The 26,283-nt window shown below is 37.3% G+C and overlaps 2 protein-coding genes and 1 long non-coding RNA gene across 3 annotated transcripts; 2 read left to right on the top strand and 1 right to left on the bottom strand.

Annotated features, from left to right (window-relative positions):
* Positions 1-128: 128 nt before the first annotated feature.
* On the bottom strand, positions 129-16,024 carry LOC107823338 (uncharacterized). The gene is made up of 5 exons (XR_012707313.1): positions 15,884-16,024; positions 13,975-15,390; positions 13,781-13,863; positions 12,980-13,054; positions 129-917 (listed from the first exon to the last, which is right to left on the bottom strand). It is a non-coding gene; the product is annotated as an uncharacterized LOC107823338 (long non-coding RNA).
* Positions 15,155-16,572, top strand: LOC142179241 (short-chain dehydrogenase reductase 2a-like). Its single transcript, XM_075248971.1, has 3 exons — positions 15,155-15,416; positions 15,835-16,067; positions 16,442-16,572. Exons 1-3 carry the CDS (start codon positions 15,155-15,157, stop codon positions 16,448-16,450), a joined length of 504 nt encoding a protein of 167 aa, XP_075105072.1. The 3' UTR covers positions 16,451-16,572.
* A 936-nt stretch (positions 16,573-17,508) lies between these two features.
* On the top strand, positions 17,509-19,618 carry LOC142179239 (uncharacterized). The gene is made up of 3 exons (XM_075248970.1): positions 17,509-17,998; positions 18,095-18,528; positions 19,169-19,618. Exons 1-3 carry the CDS (start codon positions 17,509-17,511, stop codon positions 19,616-19,618), a joined length of 1,374 nt encoding a protein of 457 aa, XP_075105071.1.
* The last annotated feature ends 6,665 nt before the right edge of the window (positions 19,619-26,283 follow it).

Raw genomic sequence — 26,283 nt, 5'->3', positions numbered from 1 at the left:
TCTCATGGTTGTGCATTGATTCCATTTAAAATTATAGAAAGAAATACTGTTTGTAAATGAATCTACTAACAATTTCGTACACTTTAGTCTAGAAAGACAAAAAAGAAGAGTTGCACTATATTCGGGAACAAATTTGTACCAACAGAACGTAATAGAAACAAATTTAGAGGAATCTAAATGTAATGCAAAAGAACACTGGGAGTTAGATTTTAGAAATTTGATGTAGAATTGAATACTTTCCAGCTATAGCTCAGTCCAGATGTTCACAAGACAAACTACAGTTTTCAAAGGCAGAAAGAAAAGAAAAATACTCATTTTCCAGCAGCATAATGCATAAATCTTCCATGTACTCCTCCTCATTTACTTCTGTTTTATCCCTAAACCTTCTATATGATGTTAGTCTTGTAGTAATCCGTAGCCTTCATTACTAAGATCAAAATAATGTGTGCTTCAAACATATTACTATATTATCCACGCAAGTAGGATAAAAGAAAGCATGTATCATTGCTTTCCAATACAAGACAATTTTTCTTTGACAATTGAGATCTTGTAATCTCATTCTTACATTAAGCATGACTTTCAACTTCCATTTGAAATATGACTTTTGTGGTCATTCATCAAACTCCTCCAAATTAAATTTATATTCTCTGCATTCTGCTTGGTAAACCTCAGTCACACTTTCATCAAAAATTCCAGGTATACTATAAGTTTTGGAGCTATGTACCCTCAAAAAAAGTCTTCAAACAAATATATTCTTCTTTAGTATCAAAAGGAAGCTAAAACTTTTAACTAAATGATTACGAGAACACACACTCTGCAACCTCATGACAAAGAATGCAGACCCTCAAAACCATTTTAGATTTTTTTTTTATCCTCCTCATTCATCTCGTGTGTATATGCTCCTAATATGTTCAGAGCTGCATTGAACAGGTTCAGAATTAGGAATAAATACTTATATCCATAAAGTCACAAAATATTTATCAAGAAAGAAAACGAAGATAAATATTTAATTATGGACTACTTATGATAGAAGAATGGTATCGGATAATAAACAATGCAGCGGATGGCAGAGTAATTGTTTTCCCTAGCCACTTGCATAATGGCATATAAAATCAGATAGTATACTCCATTTTTTTTTAATTTACGCCATCTGATAGATCTTTTTGAACAAAAAATTGCAAACCAATTACATGTAATAATCATGGCCCGAGGACATCGTGACATTATTAAGCCATATTTTTCAGAATAAACTCCATATTACTTCCACATATTTAGAAACAAATTCTATATCTTATGTTATAAGCTGGATAGTGGTAATCCGAATTTTCTTTGGAATATTGTAGAATAGGCAATTGAGCAGTATGAAGAATGAAGTTCTACGAGGAAAAGCAAGACTCATGAAAAATAATTATAAAGAAAAACCAAAGATGGAAACTCCAGTTGAAATGAACTTCAGTGCAAATTCTTTATTTAGGAAGGTATAGACCGGGATTATACAACATGATCATGAAATAGGATGCATGAATTTATTGAAAAATTAAAGTCAAACGTTAAGTTGTTTGCTTCATATGCCAACAAACGAAAAGATTCTTTGAAAGTCCATAGGAAAATAAAAAAAGGCTAAAGAAGTATCGAAGATTGACTCATTATATTTAGGCTTCGCATTATATTGCATCATAATCTGATGCCTTCGAATAGAAGAAGCTGAGAATGATCTAGTGACAGAAAGCATCCAATAGAGACACCGCAAAGAAAATTACAAGTTAGAAAATGCGAGCCAAAACTCTTCTTATCTTGTGATGACCCAAAATGTCATCTTTAAATTTAATAAGTAATTTTGTGTTCTAAGACCTCAAAAAGCACCATGTATTATTTCTCGATTTGCGTGCGCAGTCCGTAAAATTTTTCGGAAAGTTTTCATGTGAAAAACGGATTAAAATGTGAAATAGAGCTTTAAAACTCAACTGAGTTGACTTTGATCAATATTTTTAGCAAACGGACCCGGATCAGTATTTTGACAATTTCGGTAGGTCCGTATCGTGATTTGAGACTTGGTCGTATGCCCAGAATCGAATTCCGAGGTCCTTAACCCGAGATATGGAATTTTGATAAATATTAGAAGCTTGAAAGTTTAATGATTTTTAAGAAATTACTGATGTAGGATTTATTGACCTCGGGTCTGTATTTTGGTGCCGGAGCCCGGTATAGGTCCACTATAATAATTATGACTTGTCTACCAAATTTGGTGAGAATCAGAGTTGATTTGACATGATTCGGACGTCCGGTTGTAAAAATATAAGTTTTAAAATTTTCTTGAAAATTTCCTTTGATTTGGTGTCTGATTCGTAGTTCTAGGTGTTATTTTGGCGATTTGATCACGCGAGCAAGTTCGTATGATATTTTAGGACTTGTGTGCATGTTTGGTTTGGAGTTTCGGATAGGCTACAGGATAATTTTGAACTTAGAAAATCTGGTTTTTTGAGCTTCTGCTGTCATCTGGTGCATTGTGCTCCGCGATCGCAAAGCCATTCTTGCGATCGCGAAGAGTAAATTGTAAGTAGTGAGTTTTACCCTTCGCGTTCGAGAAGATAGGCACGTGATCGCGAAAGGTAAACTCCCAGTGCACTGCGAACGCAAGGGACCAGATGCGATCGCGTAGAAGGAAGGAAGGCATCGCGTAAGGCTGGAAAAATGTACTCCGCGATCGCGTAGAGTTAAAAGTCTGGACAGCCAAAATGTGCTTCGCGATTGCGAAGCCATTCCCGTGATCGCGAAGAGTAAACTGAACCTGGGCAAAAGTTGTTCTACGCGATCGCGAACGAATTTCCGCAATCGCGATGAGTAAAAATCCCAGAAACAGAACTTAAGTTCTAGAAGTGGGGTTTCGACCCATTTTCAACTCTTTTCCATTTTTGAGATCGGGTAAGGTGATTCTTGGGCGATTTTTACAGGAAAACATTGGGGTAAGTGTTCCTTATCCTATATTGATTATATTTTATGATTTCATACTCATTTATATCATGAATCCGTGAATTTATGGAAGAAAAATCAGATTTTTATAAAATCTTCCAAAAATGAAAAATTAAGATTTGAAGGTCCATTTGATATCGGAATTGGACAATTTTTGTATGGTTGAACTCGTAGCAAAACGGGTGTTCGGATTTCGTAATTTTTTCCGGGATTTGAGACGTGGGTCCCACTATCGAATATTTAAATGAATTTTGGATTTTTATCCGGAAAATTAGTAAATTCATATGGAATTAATTCCTATGATTAGTATTGAATATATTAAATTATTTGTGAATAGATTTGAAGCTTTCGGGGGTAAATTTTTAAGGAAAAGTTATGGTTGAATAATTGATTGGAATTTGCAAAGCGAGGTAAGTGTCGTGGTTAACCTTGACTTGAGGGAATAGAACCCTTAAATTATTTGTTATGTGAATTGCATGTGAATGACGTATAGGCGAGGTGACGAGTATCTATACGTCGTCAAATTAATTTTTTGCCTGCTTACTTGAAAAATCATAAATTATTTTAAATCATAAATTAATTATTATAATAATTATTTCTCTCCTATTCTTTGTCAAATATTAATTCTTGAATTCCTGCATTAATTGTTGCATGCTATTTGAATTATGTATTTTAATTGTTATTTGACATTTAGCATATTAAATATTAAACTACCTAATTTTTCTATGATTTTTATAATAAATTATTATTTGTCATTGTTTGGTTCATAAATAAATTATAATTATTGTGTGCCTTGATGCTTAATAATTTCTCATTGGATGTGATATTTATTGGAGTAAGTTTTATTACATTTATGAGTCATTTAAAATTATATTGGAGGAACGGGTTGCACGCCGCAACGGAAATGAAAGTATATATATATATATATATATATATATATATATATATATATATATATATATATATATATATATATATATATATATATATATATTGGGGGATCGGATTGCACGCCGCAATAGATTTATTTAAAAGTCAATATTGGGGGATCGGATTACACGCCGCAACAAACTTATTTAAAAGTCTATATATATACTTGATTGAAATAAATATATAACAGACTTGATTAAAAGAATATATATATATATATATATATATATATGTATATATATATATATATATATATATATATATATATATATATATATATATATATATATATATATATTGAGAGAGCGGGTTGCACGCTGCAACTGAATTAAGTGTGAATATATTGTGAGAGCGGGTTGCACGCTACAAAAGAATTGGTTGAAATGATAATGGATTATGACTGCTGAGTTGGCTTCAATTATTATAAATGAGGTCACCTGTTTTATTTCTATTATTTGTTGTTGTCATTAATATTGCGTACAGGTTAATGTAAGTGAACCGCCTTAGCCTCGTCTCTACTTCGTCGAGGTTAGGCTCAGTACTTACCAGTACATGGGGTCGGTTGTACTGATACTACACTCTGCATTTCTTGTGCAGATTTCGGAGTTGGTCCCAACGGCGTACCATAGACTTGCTCGGATTTCAGCTATTCGGAGGAGACTTGAGGTATAACTGCATGGCATCCGCAGTTCTAAAGTCCTCGTCTATTTTACTTTAGCTGTGTGTTTATTTTCAGACAACTTTATGTTATTCAGACCTTTATTTGTATTTATTCTAGAAGCTCGTGCACTTGTGATACCAATTCTGGGATTGTATTTAGACACCGTTATTTTTATGAATTATTCACTATATTTCAAACTTTGCTTCCGCATTTGTTTCTTTGATTATTAATAATTTAAAAATTGGTTAATATTATTCTAACGTTGGCTTGCCTAGCAAGTGAAATGTTAGGCGCCATCACGGTCCGAAGGTGGGAATTTCGGGTCGTGACAGTTGGTATCAGATCACTAGGTTACATAGGTCTCATGAGTCACGAGCAAGCTTAGTAGAGTCTGACGGATCGGTACAGAGACGTCTGTACTTATCTCTCAGAGGCTATGAAGTTTAGGAATAATATCACTTCTTCTTATTCTGTCGTGCGATTTTATTCTATCATTGATGATTGAACCATTCTACTCTTATTCTCTCGCAGATGTTGAGAACACGTAATACCTCTACCGATAGATAGGGACCAGAACCCTCAATGGAAACTATGGCTAGGGGTAGAGGTCGAGGTCGTGCTAGAGGCCGAGGTAGAGCTCAGTCCATAGCTCGAGCAGCTGCACCTGTTGTAGAACCTCAGGTGGACCTTCAGGATGAGGTTCCAGTTCAGAATGTACCAGTTGGACCAGTTCAGGTCCCGGAAGGATTCATAGCCACTCCAGTACTTCAGGACGCTCTAGTCCGTCTGGTAAGTCTTATAGAGGGCGTGACACAGAATGGTACATTTCCAGTGGTACCAGCCGTCTCACAGGCTGGAGGAGGAGCACAAACTCCCACTACTCCCGCTCTGGAGCAGATGGCTGACCAGAATCAGGCTCCAGCAGTCCCGCCAGTTGGGGTAGTTCAGCTAGTTGTTGAGGCACAGACCGGTGATAGGCCCGCCATGTCTTTTGAGGCCTTATTGAGACTGGATAAGTTTACTAAGCTCTTTCCGGTTCACTTCAGTGGTACACCTTCTGAGGACCTACAGGATTATCTTGAACGCTTCCACGAGGTGCTGTGAAACATGGGTATAGTTGAGACCAATGGGGTTGATTTTGCTGTATTTCAGATGACGGGATCCGCCAAGAGGTGGTGGAGAGATATTACATTGACCAGACCAATCGGATCGCCTGCACTTACCTGGGAGCAGTTCTCTCAACTATTTCTGGAGAAGTTCCTCCCTATCACACTGAGAGAGGAATTTCGCAAGCAATTTGAGCATCTACATCAGGGCAGTATGACTGTTACTCAGTATGAGTCCCGTTTTGTAGATTTGGCCTGCCATGCTCTCCTTTTACTACCTATGGAGGGGGAGAGAGTGAGGAGGTTTATTGAGGGACTCACTCACCCTATCAGACTTCAGATGGCCAAGGAGACCGGAAGTGAGATTTCTTTTCAGGCGGCTGCTAATGTCGCAAGGAGGATCGAGATGGTTCTTGCACAGGAGAGAGGGCAGAGGTCCGATAAGAGGCCTTTTCAGTTCGGTGGTTTCAGTGGTGCCTCATCTGGAGGCAGGGGTAATTTTGGTAGGGGTCATCCTCCCAGACCATTTCATTCATCACTCCATGCATATCCCAGTGCTTCAGGGAGTTACGATCCTATTATGCCTTACTCTGGATAACCGACATTCAGTGCACATTCAACTTCTATCAGTGCTTCAGCACTCCAGAGTTATTACAGCGTTTATCCGGCCTATTTGGGTCAACTTCAGCTTCAGCAGCCACGACATCAGGATGGGTGTTATGAGTGTGGAAACATTGGTCACATCAAGAGGTATTGCCCTAGATTGGCGAGTAACAGATCTCGGCAAGATTCTCGTGCCATCATACCGGCACCGGTTGCTTCACCGCCTACTCAGCCAGCTAGAGGTAAGGGTCAGGCAGCTAGAGGTGGAGGTCAGGCCATTAGAGGTGGAGGTCAGACCGTTAGAGGTGGAGGCCAGCCAGTTAGAGGCCGTCCCAGAGACACAGTTCAGAGTGGTGAGGCCCAGCCCCGATTTTATGCTTTTCCAACTAGGCCTGAGGCCGAGTCATCTGATACTGTGATCACAGGTATTATTCCAGTTTGCCATAGAGATGCTTCAGTTCTATTTGATCTAGGATCTACATATTCCTATGTGTCCTCCTATTTTGCTTCATATTTGGTTGTGCCTTGTGATTCTCTAAGTGTTTCTGTGTGTGTATCTATACCGGTGGGAGACTCTGTTGTAGTAGATCATGTCTATCATTTGTGTGTGGTTGCTATTGGTAATCTTGAGACTAGTGTGGATCTTCTACTTCTTGATATGGTAGATCTTGATGTCATGTTGGGTATGAATTGGTTGTCCCCTTATCATGTTATATTGGATTGTCATGCCAAGACAGTGACCCTAGCTATGCCGAGGTTTCCTCAATTAGAGTGGAAAGGAACTCCTGATCATTCTGCCAGTAGGGTTATTTCTTATATGAAAACTCGGCGTATGGTAGAGAAAGGGTGTCTAACTTATTTGGCTTATAATCGTGATCCCAGTGCGGATGTCCCTTCTATGGACTCAGTATCAGTTGTTTATGAATTTCCAGAATTATTTCCTGCAGATTTGCCAGGGATGCCACCCGACAGAGATATTGACTTCTGTATTGATTTGGCTCCGGGCACTCAGCCCATTTCTATTCCACCATACCGTATGGCCCCGCCAGAGTTGAAAGAATTGAAAGAGCAGTTACAAGACTTGCTTGATCAGGGATTCATTAGACCCAGTGTCTCGCCCTGGGGTGCATCAATATTATTTGTAAAGAAGAAAGATGGCTCTATGCGGATGTGTATAGACTATCGGCAGTTGAACAAGGACACTATCAAAAACAAATATCCTCTGCCAAGAATTGATGACTTATTTGATCAGCTTCAGGGTGCCAAGGTATTTTCGAAGATCGATTTGAGGTCTGGTTACCATCAGTTGAAGATTAGGGCCTCTGATGTCCGTAAAACAGCTTTTCGAACTCGGTATGGGCATTGTGAATTCCTAGTGATGTCATTTGGATTGACAAATGCCCCAATAATATTTATGGATTTGATGAATCGGTGTTCAAGCCTTATTTGGATTCTTTTGTGGTTGTATTCATTGATGATATCTTGATTTACTCCAGCAGTCGAGAGGAACATGATCAGCATCTTCGAAGTGTGCTTCACACCTTGAAGAATAATCAGCTATATGACAAGTTTTCAAAATGTGAGTTTTGGTTAGACTCAGTTACCTTTTTGGGGCATGTTGTATCGGCAGAAGGCATAAAGGTGGATCCTAAGAAGATTGAGGCTGTTCAGAATTGGCCTAGACCTACTTCAGTTACAGAGATCCGGAGTTTCCTGGGTTTAGCAGGTTATTATCGTCGGTTCGTGGAAGGATTTTCATCTATAGCAAGCCCATTGACCAGATTGACCCAGAAAGGTGTCCCATTTAGATGGTCAGACGAGTGTGAGTTGAGCTTTCAGAAGCTCAAGACCGCTTTGACTACGACGCCAGTGTTGGTATTACCCACAGGTTCAGGATCGTATATGGTATATTGTGATGCATCTCACATTGGGCTTGGTGCAGTATTAATGCAAGATGGCAAGGTAATTGCATATATGTTGCGTCAGTTGAAAGTTCACGAGAAGAATTATCATGTTCATGACTTAGAATTGGCAGCCATTGTTCATGTGCTGAAGATTTGGAGGCATTACCTCTACGGTGCGGCACGGTGATGCCAAACAGGTTGCTGTGGGGCAAGATGGGGTTCTGCGAATGCAGGGTCGTATTTGTGTGCCTATTGCGGATGGGCTTCGTGAATTAATTCTGGAAGAAGCACACAGTTTCAAGTATTCTATTCATCCAGGTACCGCCAAAATGTATCAAGATTTGTGGCAACTTTATTGGTGGAGGAGAATGAAAAAGGATATAGTTGAATATGTCGCTCGGTGTCTGAATTGTCAGCAAGTTAAGTAAAAGCATTAGAGACCTGGTGGTTTGCTTCAGAAGTTAGAAATTCCTAAGTGGAAATGGGAGCGTATCACTATGGATTTTGTTGTTGGGCTCCCAAGGACTCAGAGAAAATTTGACGCAGTTTGGGTCATTATGGACAGGTTGACCAAGTCAGCACATTTCATTCCACTGGCAGTTACCTATTCTTCAGAGAGGTTAGCTGAAATTTACATTCGTGAGATTGTCCGCCTTCACGGTGTGCCCGTGTCTATTATTTCAGATCGAGGTACGCAGTTTACCTCACATTTCTGGAGGGCTGTACAACGTGAGTTAGGCACGCGGGTGGAGTTGAGTACAACATTTCATCCACAGACAGACGGACAGTCAGAGCGAACTATTCAGATATTGGAAGATATGCTCCGCGCTTGTGTTATAGACTTTGGAGATTCTTGGGATCATTTCTTTCCACTTACAGAGTTTGCTTATAATAATAGCTACCAGTCGAACATTCAGATGGCTCCATATGAGGCATTATACGGAAGGCGATGCCAATCGCCAGTTGGTTGGTTTGAACCGGGAGAGGCTCGATTGTTGGGTACCGATTTGGTACAGGATGCCTTGGATAAGGTCAAGATTATTGAGGATCAACTTCGCACAGCTCAGTCTAGGAAAAAGAGTTATGTCGACTGTAAAGTTCGTGATATTGCATTCATGGTTGGAGAAAGAATATTGCTCTGGGTTTCACCTATGAAAGGTGTAATGAGGTTCGGAAAGAAGGGCAAGTTGAGCCCTAGGTAAATCAGACCCTTTGCAATTCTTGAAAGGGTGAGTGAAGTAGCCTACAGGCTTGCATTACCACCTAGTTTATCAGCGGTTCATCCGGTGTTCCATGTGTCTATGCTCCGGAAATATCATGGTAATCCGTCTCATGTGTTAGATTTCAGCTCAGTCCAATTGAACAAAGATTTGACTTACGAGGAGGAGCCGGTGGCTATTCTAGCCAGGCAGGTCCGACAGTTGAGGTCTAAGAGTTATCCTTCAGTTCGGGTGCAATGGAGAGGTTAGCTGGTAGAGGCATCTACCTGGGAGTCCGAGTCAGACATGCGGAGTAAATATCCACACCTTTTCTCCAGCTCAGGTACTTTTTTCTAACTCCGTTCGAGGACGAACGTTTGTTTTAGAGGTGGAGAATCTGATGACCCAAAATATCATCTTTAAATTTAATAAGTAATTATGTATTCTAAGACCTCAAAAAGTACCATGTATCATTCCTCGACTTACGTGCGCAGTCCGTAAAATTTTCTGAAAAGTTTTCATGTGAAAAACGGATTAAAATGTGAAATAGAGCTTTAAAACTCAATTGAGTTGACTTTGGTCAACATTTTTAGCAAACAGACCTGGATGAGTGTTTTGGGACTTGGACGTATCGTGATTTGGAACTTGGACGTATGCCCAGAATCGAATTCCGAGGTCACTAGCTCGAGATATGGAATTTTGATGAAACATTAAAAGCTTGAAAGCTTAATGATTTTTAAGAAATTACTGATGCAGGATTTATTAAACTCGGTCTGTATTTTGGTTCCGCAGCCCGGCATAGGTCCCACTATAATATTTATGACTTGTTTGCCGAATTTGGTGAGAATCAGAGTTGATTTGACGTGATTCAGACGTCCGATTGTAAAAATATAAGTTTTAAAGTTTTCTTGAAAATTTCCTTTGATTTGGTGTCTGATTCGTAGTTCTAGGTGTTATTTTGGCGATTTGATCGCGCGAGCAAATTTGTATGATGTTTTAGGACTTGTGTGCATGTTTGGTTTGGAGCCCTGAGGGCTCGGGTGAGTTTCGTATAGGCTACGGGATGATTTTGAACTTAGAAAATCTGGTTTTTTGAGCTTTTGTTGTCATCTGGTGCATTATGCTTCGCGATCGCGAAGCCATTGCTGCAATCGTGAAGAGTAAATTGTAAGTAGTGACTTTACCCTTCGCGTTCGCGAAGATAGGCACGCGATGGTGGAAGGTAAACTCCCAGGGCACTGCGAACGCAAGGGACCAGATGCGATCGCGTAGAAGGAAGGAAGGCAGGAGCTAGGCACGTAAATTGTGCTTCGTGATCGCATGAGCATTTATGCGATCGCGTAAGGCTGGAAAAATGTACTCCACGATCGCATGAGCATTTACGCAATCGCGTAGAGCTAAAAGTCTGGGCAGCCAAAATGTTCTTCACGATCGCGAAGCCATTCCCGCGATCGCGAAGAGTAAAATGAACCTGGGCAAAAGTTGTTCTATGCGATCGCGAACGAATTTCCGTGATCGCGATGAGTAAAAATCCCAGAAACAGAACTTAAGTTCTGTAAATGGGGTTTCGACCCATTTTCAACTCTTTTCCATTTTTGAGCTCGAGTAAGGCGATTCTTGGGCCATTTTCACAGGAAAATATTGGGGTAAGTGTTCCTTATCCTCTATTGATTATATTTCATGATTTCATACTCATTTATATCATAAATCCGTGAATTTATGGAAGAAAAGTCAGATTTTTATAAAATCTTCCAAAAATGAATAATTAAGATTTGAAGGTTCATTTGATATCGGAATTGGATAATTTTTGTATGGTTGAACTCGTAGCGGAATGGGTGTTCGAATTTCGCGAGTTTTTCAGGGATTTGAGATGTGGGTCCCACTGTCGAATATGTAAATGAAATTCGGATTTTTATCCGAAAAATTAGTAAATTCATATAGAATTAATTCTTATGATTAGTATTGAATATATCGAATTGTTTGTGAATAGATTTGAAGCTTTCGGAGATAAATTTAAAAGGAAAAATTGTGGTTGAATAATTGATTGGAATTTACAAAGCGAGGTAAGTGTCGTGGTTAACCTTGACTTGAGGGAATAGAACCCTTAAATTATTTGTTATGTGAATTTCATGTGAATGACGTATAGGCGAGGTGACGAGTGTCTATACGTCGTCAAATTAATTGTTTGCCTGCTTACTTGAAAAATCATAAATTGTTTTAAATCATAAATTAATTATTATAATAATTGTTTCTCTCCTATTCTTTGTCAAATATTAATTCTTGAATTCATGCATTAATTGTTGCATGCTATTTGAATTATGTGTTTTAATTGTTATTTGACATTTAGTATATTAAATATTAAACTACCTAATTTCTTATTGATTTTCATAATAAATTATTATTTGTCATTGTTTGGTTCATAAATAAATTATAATTATTATGTGCCTTGATGCTTAATAATTTCTCATTAGATGTGATATTTATTAGAGTAAGTTTTATTACATTTATGAGTCGTTTAAAATTATATTGGAGGAACGGGTTGCACGCCGCAACGGAAATGAAAGTATATATATATATATATATATATATATATATATATATTGGGGGATCGGATTGCACGCCGCAATAGACTTATTTAAAAGTCAATATTGAGGGATCGGATTGCACGCCGCAACAGAACTTATTTAAAAGTCTATATATATATTTGATTGAAATAAATATATGACAGACTTGATTAAAAGGAAAATATTGGGAGAGCGGGTTGCACGCTGCAACAAATATATATTGGGAGAGCGGGTTGCACGCTGCAACTGAATTAAGTGTGAATATATTGTGAGAGCGGGTTGCACGCTACAAAAGAATTGGTTGAAATGATAATGGATTATGACTGCTGAGTTGGCTTCAATTATTATAAATGAGGTCACCTGTTTTATTTCTATTATTTGTTGTTGTCATTAATATTGCGTACAGGTTAATGTAAGTGAACCGCCTTAGCCTCGTCTCTACTTCATCGAGGTTAGGCTCAGCACTTACCAGTACATGGGGTCGGTTGTACTGATACTACACTCTGCACTTCTTGTGCAGATTTCAGAGTTGGTCCCAGCGGCTTACCATAGACTTGCTCGGATTTCAGCTATTCGGAGGAGACTTGAGGTATAACTGCATGGCGTCGAAGTCCCCGTCTATTTTATTTTAGCTGTGTGTTTATTTTCAGACAGCTTTATTTTATTCAGACTTTTATTTGTATTTATTCTAGAAGCTCGTGCACTTGTGACACTAATTCTGGGATGGTATTTAGACACCGTTGTTTTTATGGATTATTCACTATATTTCAAACTTTGCTTCCGCATTTGTTTCTTTGATTATTAATAATTTAAAAAATAATTAATATTATTCTAACGTTGGCTTGCCTAGCAAGTGAAATGTTAGGCGCCATCACTGTCCGAAGGTAGGAATTTCGGATCGTGACATATCTGCAAGCCAGAAAGAATAAAAACTAATGGAACCATATGCAGAACTCCAATAGTACCAAAAGTAATTAAATAGAAGTAGATCTCGATACAAAAAGTTTACTAAAAAAGAAAGAGTGAAGAAGGAAGACATTACCAATTAATGATGATAGATGCTGATGTTTTGCTCCAATTACACAAAAAATGATTCGCTTCCAATTTTTAAGCGAATCTACAAGAAAGTGAAGCCAAGTGACTAAAAGATTGAAATTTTGGTGACGACATATAATGAAAACACAGTCCAACATCATTTTCCCTATTAAAATATGAAGAGAGCAAAAAGTGAAGATTATTATACAGTCAAACCTCTCTATAACAGCCTAATTCGTTTCGAATGTTTTTGGCTACTATAGTGAAGTGCTGTTATAGATGACATATATTATAACATATTATAATATTCGGTTCCGAGAATAACTCAGGTTTTATAGTGAATGACTATTATATAAGGATGTTGTTATAGAGAGGTCTGACTGAATTTGAAGTAGATATTATAGATCAAAATTTCTAAATATTGTACAAATGCCTGATAAACTAACTATAGAAAGAGTAAAACATCTCATTAATTCAATCATTGTTCTGGATTGACCATACTGCAAGGTTTATAATATATAAACCTGACAAAAAATGTTTTAAGGAAAGCTAAAGCGGGACTACATAAGAGTTTGAATAATAAATTATCAGTGATAATTATTATGCTCCTATCAAATTATTTAACTCTTCCACAGAAAATTCTAATTAGCAAAATGTCAAGCTTTAATCGAGCAAAAATGTATATTTTTGGTTATGAGAAATCCAACTTAAGCCGATATACAAATTGCCAAAACATAATAACCGGTGAAAAGGGTGTCGTTTGCGCAGTATATATACCATGAAACACATAAATAGAAAAAGAGTGTACCTTCTCGAAATCTATTGAAGGATCCATGGTGCAATCGAATTGTGCTTTTTCGCTGTTGCTGGTCCTTTTCATGTTCTCCTTTGCTATTCAATGATGATTATGATGAACGTTAGTATGCCTTGAATTTTAAGCATTATTCCGTAGGTTCATCGCTAATTACAGATCTTTAATCGAAAAGAGGGAAGAGAGATTACTGTTCGAAATTGCCATTATAATTAATGAAAGGAAAAAGACACGGTTTGGTTGAATTTGATCGGCTGCCATTATCAACGAAGGAAGTAGAAACGGTTTGTTTAAGAAGGTTAATCGGTGGCTTTTCTTTGGGTTTTATTGGTTAATTAATGAGGTAATTGGGTAAAATATTGGAGAAAATCCCATAAAACGGAGAAAAATGGAAAAGGCAATTGCTGGTCAATGAGTCATGCCACGTCACCGGGCTTACTTTTCTTTTTAGTCTTTCCAAAAAATATCATCTTTTGATATTTAAAAAAATTAACTTTAAATTTTTCTTTTACTCTTAACGAGATGATTTATAACCACACAAATATTTTAGATCACAAGTTTCAAATTTTTTTCTTTTTCTTAAATTACTTGCCTAGTCAAACGATGTCACATAAATTGGAACAAAGTGAATATTATTTTCCTAGTGTAGGGTTTTCTTAATTTATCTAATTTGAAGGAGGGGTCCCAAAGGCAAGTATGAAACACTACTTATCTTATGACTGTTATTGGCCTACAATAATGGAGGGTCAATAATGTTAGAAAGAACATGGATGAAGGATTTTCTCAATTAATAAATTGGAGCTAGATCTTACGTTGCAATCTAAAATAGGTAAATATCAGTCAACAATTTACATTCAAAGTGATCAACAAAATAAACATAAAATCTTTGGAGATTATCATACAAACAATAGAGACAAAAATATTTATTCCTAACTACGTGAGCATTAATTGGTAGGCAGAGTTATCCTATACATATACCGATAAACGGTAACAAGTATATGATAAATAATTGAGATACAAGTAAGTTGGTTCGGACACCATTATTATAAAAATAAAAGTATTACAACCTAAAAGTTTCATTTGTAATTACACTATTTTAGTAATTACTGTCAAATTTAATCTATTATCCTTAACAATAATGAGAGAAAAATGACTGTCTGACTGTCTATCGAGGAAAATCTAAATTGGGCAGTCCTTGCCAAAAAATAAAGAGAGAAAAAAATTTAGATTTGGTGGTTCGTACATTAGCCATTACTCTCTGCATATATAAACCTGTGCATTAATACAGAGTATTCCTGCATAACTACCTTATAAATAATACAGAGTATTAATACAGAAGTTCAATGGAAAGATCTGAGCGGAAAAGTAGTGATGGTGACAGGGCGTCCTCAGGAATTGGGCGAGAGTTGTGTCTCGACTTGGCGAAAGCCGGCTGCAGCATCATTGCTGCTGCTCGTCGTGCTGACAGGCTCAAATCTCTCTACGACGAGATCAATTTACAGGGCCCCACCCCGTGCATTCGCCATGGAGCTTGACATCACCGCCGACGGTGCTACCATTAAGGCCCCCGTACAAATAGCTTGGGACGCCTTCGGAGGTATCGATGCCTTGGTTAACAATGCCGGAGTTAGAGGTTGTGTATTATAAGCTTCTATATTAGTACTTGTTGATAGTAATTACTCCTCCCGTCCCATTGATGTTGTTTGACAATGAAGAAAAGACTTTTAAAATTTAAGGTCCAAAATAAGTTATAGATATTTTTTTAGTTATAAATCATCTTACTAAAGATAAAATGAGAAGTTTAAATTAAAGTTACTCCTAAATAATTTCTAAATATTGGAAGATACCATTCTAATATTTATTCTTACCTGCAAGCATAAGTAAGATCAATCCTAGTTGGTCAGTCCCCCATGATATGGCTTCTTGCTTTTTATTGGTACAGATCGAAAAAGAAAGTGTATCATATAAATTTGGACAAATTAAATTACATAATTTAAAAATTTTCTTGGCTATTATTTATTTTGTCATATATATGCCTTATATATGCATAGGTAGTGTGAGCTCTTCGGTGGATTTTTCGGAGGATGAGCGGAACCATACCTTTAATACAAACCTAAGAGGGGCATGGTTGGTTTCCAAATATGTTTGTAGGCGAATGCGCGATGCTAAACAAGGCGGAGGATCTGTAATTAGTACTTCTTCAGCTGCTGCTTTGAATCGGGTAGTGTATCCGGGGAGTCTTGCTTACACTTCTTCAAATATGGCGCTTGACATGCTCACTAAGGTACGTACTTATGTACTAGCTAGTGTTAGTAGCAGAGCCTACTGTTAAAATTATACTGTGCCAATAGAGTAAAAAAACTTAAATAATGACAAGCAGATGATGGCCGTTGAATTGTGAGTAGACAAGATTAGAGTGAACTCAATTGATGGGTCCATCTCATTCAAAAGTCAAAATAATAGTCATGTGTCTAAGGAAAATATTTGGCTGAGAATTTCTTTGGTTTGATAGCTAACTTTCTTGAATATTTTTGGTTTGGTACTCAACTTTGTTGAATTTCTTTGGTTTGGTAGCCAACTTTGTTGAATTGTGTGTTACATCTAAGTTTCAATGATGACAATTGTGCAAAACTAAATCCTATCTACTTTGATTGTAAGAGGAAATGAGATCAAAGAAAAGTTAGTAATGCTAAATCAAAGGAGACGATGCTAGGACAAGAAGCTAAAAAAAAGGAAACCAAATCACAGAAGATTCAGCAGAAGCTCAAGCCAAGAAGACCAAGAAGGAAGGACGGAAGCAATGGGAGACAATTTGAGTGGGAAACACAACATAGTGGGAGACAATTGGAAGTGCTGCTCCTTTCTTTGATAAAACATGAAGCACTCCTTGGATTAATTAATCTACCCCACAAAATGGAGACAATTTGAAGTGTTGCTCATTTCCTCAATAAAGCATGGAGCATTCGACATGGAACAGAGCACTCCTTGGATTAATAAATCTAGCCCATCTCTCTTGAAGGAATCAAAAACACCTTTCTGGAATGAAATACCAATACACAACAATACTCGCCTATAAAATATGGCAAACTCAAGGATTGAATTATGCAACTACAAATACTGTCTTCTAAGTCTCTCTAGTTCTTAATACAAGCACTGTATTCTTAAGTCTACAAGTGTCATAAAAGATAGAAAGAGTTAGAATACAAAAGAGAGTTGTGTCAATATCCAGAAATTATTGTTGCTAAACATTGTTGCTGGTGAACGAGATAAAACCATCACTATTGTAATTATTTATCAAGATCTAAGAGAACCATTGTGACCCAAGAAAAACTGGACGTAAGTACCACACCGGTACCGAACCAGTATAAAAACTGTTGTGTCTCATTTTGCTTTCAATTCATTGCATTCTTCTCTATCTTATCAATGTATTGTACGAAAACTAGTCGACTAAACTCAAACTTAGTCAACTAAGTTTTAATAGTCCACAATTCACTCCCCCCTCCCCTTTTACTTTCAATTGGTATCAGAGCCAGGCTCACAAACTTTGCTTAAAAGCTAGTGAGGAAAAGATCATGGGATCAAACACAGTCGTCGGTGCATTATTTCAAGAAAGAACCTCTCATGTATGACCTCCATATTTCAACGGACAATATTTTTCTCACTGGAAAGTTCGTATGGAAACATACACTATATCATATGACATCAAAGTTTGGCATGTTATCAAAATGGGAAATCTCCCAATTCCACCAAAGAAAGATGCAAATGATCAAGTCATTATATCAACTGATCCACTTGACTTAGATTATTACACTCATGAACAAGCTATTGTTATAACTGTGAATGCCAAAGCAAAAAATCTACTGTATAATGCTATCAGTGGAGAAAAGTATGACAAGGTTCCAAGCTGTGAAACTGCCAAGGAAATGTGGGATAAATTGGAGATCACATTTGAAGGAACCAACAAGTTAAAAGAAACAAGGATCAATCTTCTAGTTCATGACTATGAGCTATTTCAAATGAAGGATGGAGAATTAGTGAAAGAAATATTCTCCAGGTTCAGCAAAATCCTTGGAGATCTAAAATCCTTTAGTAGGCCAATAAAGAGCGAAGAACAGGTCAGAAAAATCCTTAGAAGTCTACCCACAATTTGGCAGCCCAAGGTTATTGCTCTAGAATGTCAGGACCTTGATAAAATGTCTTATGATGAACTTAGAGGTGATCTAATTACCTTTGAGAAAACTCACTTGGACAGGCAAATTCAACAATAAAAGAAGAAAACAGTAGCCTTTAAAACAACTGTGGTTGAACCAGAAAATGAAGAGGAAGAGGAAGGAGGAGAACGGGATGAAAATATAGCCATGCTTTCCCAAGTTGTAGCAAGCATGATGAGAAAGAACAGATATAGCAGAAGAGGAAAATCAAACTTCAGAAAAGGAAGGACAAATAATGAAAATGATAAAAATGATGGAAGATGCTATGAATGTAGAAAACATGGACACATTCAAGCTGATTGTCCTGTATTAAAGAAGAAACTCAACAGGAACCTTCAAAAGAAGAAGTTTTTTGGAGCTTGGAGTGATGAAGAAGAATCTGACCATGAAGAAATTGCAAATATGTGTTTCATGGCCATTAAAGAAGATAGCAATGAGGACTCAGGAGAGCTTGGGCTCATGAAAGACAAAGGAGTAGATGAGGAAGAAGGCTCAGGTGAACTTGGTCTTATGGAAGACGAGGGAACCAATGAGGTACGTCTTCCTACGTGTCCCAACTATTAAGAACTTCAAGAATTTGTTGATATTGCTCTTGCATATATTGAAAAAGTTTTAAATGAACTCAGAAAAATCCAAAGAGAAAAAAAAGACTGGGCCTTGAAGCTAGAAGTTTGTGAAATTGAGCGTGACATGCTTCAAGATAAAGTAAATGACTTCAACTTCAACTGAATGGATTATAAAAATCCACTAGTCATAGTTTCGTCAAATCAAATCAGATTACGCCTCATAACTCTTTGATTAGAACTAGAAACTCCCATGCATGCTCTAACTGTGGTAAAAATGGTCACAACACTAACCAATGCAGGAACAAAATTAGAGCAGAAAAAGGCTCTGAAAATCCCAATAATCCGTCGTGTGTTTATTGTGGAAAACGTGGTCACACTTCTAACCATTGCAGGTTCAAGGACAACAGGAGATGAGTCTGGCGACCTAAATCCTCTAGTCAAGCTAACACTCAGAAATCTAACCATTCAGGACCCAAACAGGCTTGGCTACCTAAAAACAAGTAATCTTGTTTTGCTGGAACACCTCAAGAAGAATCGAAAAGGAAAATGGTATCTTGACAGCGCGTGTTCTAGACATATGACTGGTGACAAACAATTATTCAAAACAGTCACCAAACTCGATGGAGGAACATTTACCTTTGGAGACAAATAAAAAAAACGTAATTGGAGTTGGAAAAGTTCCTCTAAGCTCAACATGTGATGTGCACAAAGTATACCTTATTGATGAACTCGGTTACAATCTTCTCAGTATTAGTAAACTATGTGACAATGATTATGAGGTTCATTTTAAAAAACATGACTGGTTTATAGAAGACAAATCAGGTAAAGTTATTCTTTCAGGTAATAGAAACATGAATGCCTATACTATCAGTAATGTAGATAGTCTTGGTAATCAAATTTGTCTTGCTTCTGTGATTGATGACCCTTGGGTTTGGCATAGAAAGCTTGAACATGCTAGCATGTATACTATTCAAAAACTTTCTAAACATGATCTTGTCATTGGTCTTCCAAAGCTAGATTTTTCAAAAGATCATATTTGTGATGAATGTCAACTATGAAAACAAACTCGCTCATCTTTCAAAATCAAAAATATTATTTCTACTACTAAATCACTTCAACTATTGCATATGGATTTGTTTGGTCCAACTAGAACTTCTAGTATAGGTGGTAGAAAATATGTTTTTGTCATTATGGATAATTTTTCTCGATTTACGTGGGTTATTTTTCTAAGTCATAAAGATGAAGCCCTAAGGAATTTTGAAGTTTTCTATAAGAAGGTCCAATGTGAAAAAAGATACTACATTTCCACTATCAGAAATGATCACAGAGGAGAATTTAAAAGCAGAGCTTTTGAAAACTTTTACAATGACCAAGGAATCTCTCACAACTTCTCTTCACCAAGATTGCCTCAACAGAATGGAGTGGTAGAACGTAAAAATAGAACCTTACAGGACATGGCAAGAACTATGATTGTGGAAAACTCTCTACCTAACCACTTCTGGGCAGAAGCTGTGAGCACAACATGTCATATTATCAACAGGTGTTTGATTCGACCCATTCTTAAAAAGACTTCATATGAGCTATGGAATAGTAAGAAACCCAACATCAGTTACTTTCATCCTTTTGGATGCAAATGCTTCATCCACAATAATGGAAAGGACAATCTAGGTAAGTTTGATCCAAAAAGCGATGAAGGTATATTCCTTGGATATTCCCCCTCAAGTAGAGCATATAGAGTTTACAATAAAAGAATCTTATACATTGAAGAATCAATTCATGTTGTTGTTGTTGATACTAACCCTCGCTCAAGGAATGAAAGACTTCCTGAAGATGAGGAAATTTCTATTGTTCCAAAGTGTGTTGTTGTAGGAAAAGACTGTCAAGATGAGTCAGCTGGTCAGTCAAATCAGTCAACTGAGGAACATAATGAAATCCAAGAATCTTCTTCAACAAAACAATAGACTACTGAGGAAGGGGAACCAACCACACACATCCCAAATGAATGAAAAAGTAAACTTGGATATCCTCACAAATTCATTATTGGAAATTCACATGAAGGAATCACTACCAGAAGATCTCAAAAGCCCAACTCTCACATGGCTCTAATTTCTCAACTTGAGCCAAAGAAAGTGGATGAAGTACTGAAAGACGTTTACTGGATCAAAGCAATGAAAGATGAACTTGATCAATTTGAAAGAAATAAAGTGTGGAAACTGGTTACAAAACCTTCAAGTGCTTCTATTGTAGGAACCAAATGGGTTTACATAAATAAGTTAAATGAATCCGGATTAGTGGTATGAAATAAAGTACGACTTGTTGCGCAAGGTTATTCTCAGCAAGAAGGAACCGACTACGATGAAACATTTGCACTTGTAGCAAGATTGAAATCTATTCGAATATTACTTGCCTTTGCACTCATAAAGGATTCAAACTATTCCAAATAGATGTAAAAAGTGCATTTCTAAATAGATACATATCTGAAGAAGTTTACGTAAAGCAACCTCCTGGATTTGTAAATTATACTCTCCCAGATCATGTATATAAGTTGACTAAAGCTCTATACGAACTCAAGCAAGCTCCCCGAGCCTGGTATGAAAGAATAAGTTCCTTTCTTCTATTTCAAGGTTTCAAATGAGGTAATATCGATACAACTCTGTTTATTAAGAACTCAAATTCAGGTAATCTTATTACTCAAATTTATGTTGACGATATTATTTTTAGAAGTCCTAAATCTGTTCTATGTGAAGAATTTGCTCATTCTATGAAAGGAGAATTTGAAATGAGTATGATGGGAGAGCTAACTTACTTTCTTGGACTACAAATCAAACAGTCTCTCAAAGGGATCTTTATCAGTCAAACCAAGTACATCATGGAGCTCATAAAGAAGTTTGGTATGGAGAATGCTAAGCACATTGGGACTCCAATGAGTCCAACAACTATGCTTGATGAAGATAACAATGGAAAAAATATTGATGAAACTATGTATAGAGGAATGATTGGATCCTTATTATATCTCATTGCTAGTCGACCATATATAATGTTCAGTGAGTGTAAATGTGCAAGGTTTCAGTCGGCTCCAAAGGAATCCCATCTTACTACTGTTAAATGCATTATAAGATATCTTATTGGGACTTCTGAATTAGGATTATGGTATGCTCACTCTAACAATTTTGTCTTGAAGGGCTTTTCAAATGCAGATTTTGCAGGTGATAAGATCGACATGAAAAGTACTAGTGGCACATGCCAACTGTTGGGAAATGCACTAGTTTCCTGGCATAGCAAGAAACAAAATTGTTTTACCTTGTCAACAACTGAAGCAGAATATTTAGCTGTTGGAAGTTGTTGTACACAAGTTCTTTGGATCATGCATCAACTTCTCGACTATGATTTATCTCTTACCTCTACTCCTATATTTTGTGATAATACTAGTGCTATATGTTTGGCAAAACATTCTGTGCATCACTCCCGAGCAAAGCATATATAAATCAAGCATCATTTTATCCGTGATCATGTTGCTAAAGGTGATATTGTATTAGAATTCATTATTACTGAATCTCAACTTGCCGATATTTTTATAAAACCTCTTTTAGAAGAAAGATTTTGTCTACTATGAAAAAAGATTGGCATCATGTCTATTTTATAAAACAAATCTTTTGTATATGTTTAAAATATTTTATTTTCCTTCTTATGTGTGTTTAATTTTACTTTGATGCAAGTATAATTATTACACCTCCATCAGTACCGTCAAAACATCTCCTCAGAAGAGTCACTTTCTTCTGAATCCGTCCTTTCCTTTAACAACACAACTCTTCAACCTTCCCAACGCCTAGATAAGAACCCTCTTCTCTCCCTATCACTCTTCATCCTCTCCAAAGAAACCTTCACCATGGCAAAAATAAACCTCTCATCTTCCACTGCCACCAGACGAAGCAGAAGGTTCCAGAAAACCTTTAACCCTAAAGAAACTGTAGACATGGAATCATCCATCGACTCAGATTTTCTCAAAACCGACAATGAAAGCAGTAGATCTTCTGATGACCTTCCCATTAGTCAAAAATGGTAGGAAAGAGGCCCATGGAGCAAAACACCAAAAAACTACATGCAAGAAAGGGAAAGTGGAGAGTACATAATTTGGGCCAGAGGACATTAATCTTCTATGAACCAAGTGAGAAATCAAGGTTTGAGTCCAACAAGTCAAAATCTATGGCTTATGGACGCACTGTAAGTCTTTCTCTTATGAAAAATCTAAATTGTGATGTGATTGTTGTTTTTTATTTTCAATGTCCTTCCTCTCTGTTCGATAATATTGGGACCTCCGTGTATGAAGAGCTTGTGAGAATGTTCTATGCAAATTTATTTGTGAATGACAAAGATGACTTGGAGTCCATGGTTTTAGGCACTCGAATTGTTCTTGACTCTTATTAATTTGAGAAGATATTTTCTGCTAAGTTTAACGGGTATGAGGTTTTTGTGCAAAATTCCTGGCCAAAAGACTTTGAAGTTTCCTTAGAAGAAGTAAAAGCCTTCCTGTCTGATAATCCTCCCGACATTGGTCCCAAAAATTTAAAGTTTGAACACCGGGTTTTGGCCCACATGATAGCCACCATTTTACTTCCTAGAACTGAGTCCCTCAGCACTTTATCTACCAGAGATATCTTTGTTCTTTACTGTCTTGTGAACGATAAATGACTCAACTGGTTTGTATGGATTCGTCAATATATGCTTGAAAGTGTGAGGGATATATCCTCTTCTGCTGCTTGTCTACCCTATGACCTACTTATCTCACATATTCTTGAAGTTATGAAGGTTGATTTGGCACCTTTCACACCCAAGCCTATTACCAATACCTATGATAAGACAGCCTTTTCTATGATGGGTTACACTTTAAGTGATGATAGATGGGTCAAGTGCGCCAAAGTTGAAAGTGTCCCAGCGCAGGTTGAAGCTCCCACTGAACCACTAGAGTCTCAGTCAATTGCCTCTCAAATTCTTCAGCAGATTCAGCAATATCTAGATGGTGTAAAACTCATGCTCATTGAAATGAAAGAGCAGGTAGACAAAATCAGGATCGGGTCCAAGTCTACATTACTATTGAGTAGTCGATGCAGTTTTACCCAACAAGGTTGGGATCGAATCCAAAGGGAGTTAATTGATTTGGAATTAGGTTTATATCTAAGTCTAGATGCGTGTTTTGTTCCTAATTACGCTTCCATACATTTTGGTTTTGATTCTACTTCTAATTCTATTCTATTTTATGCAATGATTAAAGCTAAGTACAATATTTTTGATGTTAGTTTTCAAGTGTTTAAAAGGACTAGGGTAGTGACTTCCACCTGGGTGGACATCTAACGGGTAGTAAGAATCTAGGGCAAGCTTGATTAATTTGGGGTCGTGATATAGCTATCTCACCCAAGTACTCACTCTATACCTCTCGATAGTTTGAGTGATTTTGCCCAATTTGGCTTTCTCAAGTCCAAATGGGTATTCATGCAAGTCGCGTGATATTAGCTCAAGTCGGGTATTACTATCTATAGGTTTAACCTTTTAATTGGGGCTATCAATTTCTTGAGTTCACCCCAATTCCTTGTTATCCTAGTTTTCCTAGACTTACTCCCTCTTTTTCAAGAAGAGACTAAGTCATAAAGACATGAATCAGTGTTTGCAACCACTAATTTTACAATTCTAGCAAGAACTAGGCTAAATATCACTAACCCATAAACATTCAAACCCTAAAATTCAGTACCCATCAAATACCCACCCTAGGGTTGGATCACAACCCTAGCTATGGGTCTATCTACTCATAGAAATAGCAGAAATCAAAGATGAAAAGAAGATAAAATTCATAATACTAGATTAAAAGATGAAAATCTAATGTTAAAAGGTGAATCTAATACAAAATTGCCCAAAAGGGAAGTTCCAGCCGTCTCACGTGCTCAGCAAATACACAACATAACCTAAAAATGACAAAAAGTTCTATTTATACTAAGCCGAAATTTTCGAACAAAAATACCCCCGCGGAGGTTACGCGGTCGCGTAATTCTGACCGCGGCCGTGTAATTCTGATTATGGCCCGCGTTCTTCACTTCTGGATCTGGGTTTCGTGGACCGCGTAATTTCCATCGCGGTCGCGTAGGAGACTTCCGCGGCCGCATATTCTTGATGCGGACCGCACTTCTTGTTTTTGCTTAAAATGTAAGCTCTCTGAACTTCAGCAACCGCGGTCCGCTTAATTCCAATCGCGGCCTCGTAGGAACTTTCGCGACCACACCTTTTTGACGCGGTCCGCATTCATGTTTTAGCCCAAAAATCCATCTCTCTGAATCTTCCTTTCGCGGACCTCAAAATAGTGCTCGCGACCGCGTTGTAGCTTTCACAGCCGCACAATATTTTTGCGGTCCGCGTTTCACATCTTTTGGCCCAGTCTTGGTTTTTGTTCAAGTTTTGACTCCTTTATGAGTTGATTATGACTCCTTTGGCTCATTTTGAACAATCCCTGCAAGCAAGCATATTACATTAGTTTCCGGGAATATCTTCACGCATTTTTGGCCCTAAACATAAGTAAAAGAGAGCAAATAACAGGTTAAAATCCCTACTTATCAACTCCCCCAAACTTAAACTTTTGCTTGTCCTCAAGCAAATAGGGTAATTCCCACCTAAAAACAAAAAGGATATTTCAGCTGGCCTAAGGTGACTCTATCAAGTATCAATTGGGACTAATAATTACCCTCAACACAAATGAATTATCAACAACATCACGTTACGACCTTTTGAGTACTATAGTTCTAATGTGACACTAGAGCATCAAGAGTTGACTCAATTCATCAAGGAAGATCACTCTATTCCATAGGTCATTGTGGATCCCAAACTCCTCCTCCTCTACTCTCCATAAGCAAATCTCACTTTTTCAGAATGTACCACTCAAAACAAGAATTGTGAAGAAGTGCGCTCATCACTCTCAAAAGAATGCCACAAGTCCGACTCTAAGTACCATAAGCTTGCCCCTTATGTAAATCACCACTAATGTAAGCTCACTTAACTTGAAATCATATAGGGCTTTAATAGGATGTAATGAAGGCTTTTGGATCAAGGTAGGCCTTTATCGAACTATGATGGTTTCATCTTTCCATAAGCACTCCATTTTCTCATTTCGGCTCATACTTTCTTGACTCTTTGAGTCATTTTCTTCTTCCTTAGGGGAACTAGAGAGACACATCGTCACTCTTTCTTACTCATGACAATCATTTTTCTCCTTTTCTCATCATTCCATGCCTTTCATTATTGCGTTCTTTGAATCCCTTCAACCTTCGCTTTCTTTTGGACGTATTTTTTTTTTTGGCTTTTCTTCATTTTCTTTGCCTTTCCTTTTCAACAATTCTTTTTTTTTCTTTGAACCTTTTATCACTTTTAAATTCCTCTTCTCTCCCCCAAACTTATTGCTTTTGCCAATTGTTCATCATGAATGCTAAGGAAAGATTGGGTGCCAAGAGAGGGTCATTATAGAACGGATAAAGGCTTGTAATGTGGCTATTGAATGAAAAATGCTTAGGTTCAAAGGAGTTGACTAGGAATATCATATTGGTAGGCTACAGAAGCTTTCAAAGTTCAAATTGGACCAAGGAGAGCCTACAATCATTTCTCAAGTCGAGCTACACTTAGAATTTTGCCTAGACAAATATTCAGGGCAAGTTCTAGACTTATTGGCACGGGACTTGGACTTGCAATT

The sequence above is a fragment of the Nicotiana tabacum genome, unplaced genomic scaffold (assembly GCF_000715075.1).
Source record: "Nicotiana tabacum cultivar K326 unplaced genomic scaffold, ASM71507v2 Un00435, whole genome shotgun sequence".
NCBI classification, from domain to species: domain Eukaryota; kingdom Viridiplantae; phylum Streptophyta; class Magnoliopsida; order Solanales; family Solanaceae; genus Nicotiana; species Nicotiana tabacum.
Note: the sequence above shows the minus strand (reverse complement) of the source record. Positions and strands in the feature narration are given on the sequence as shown.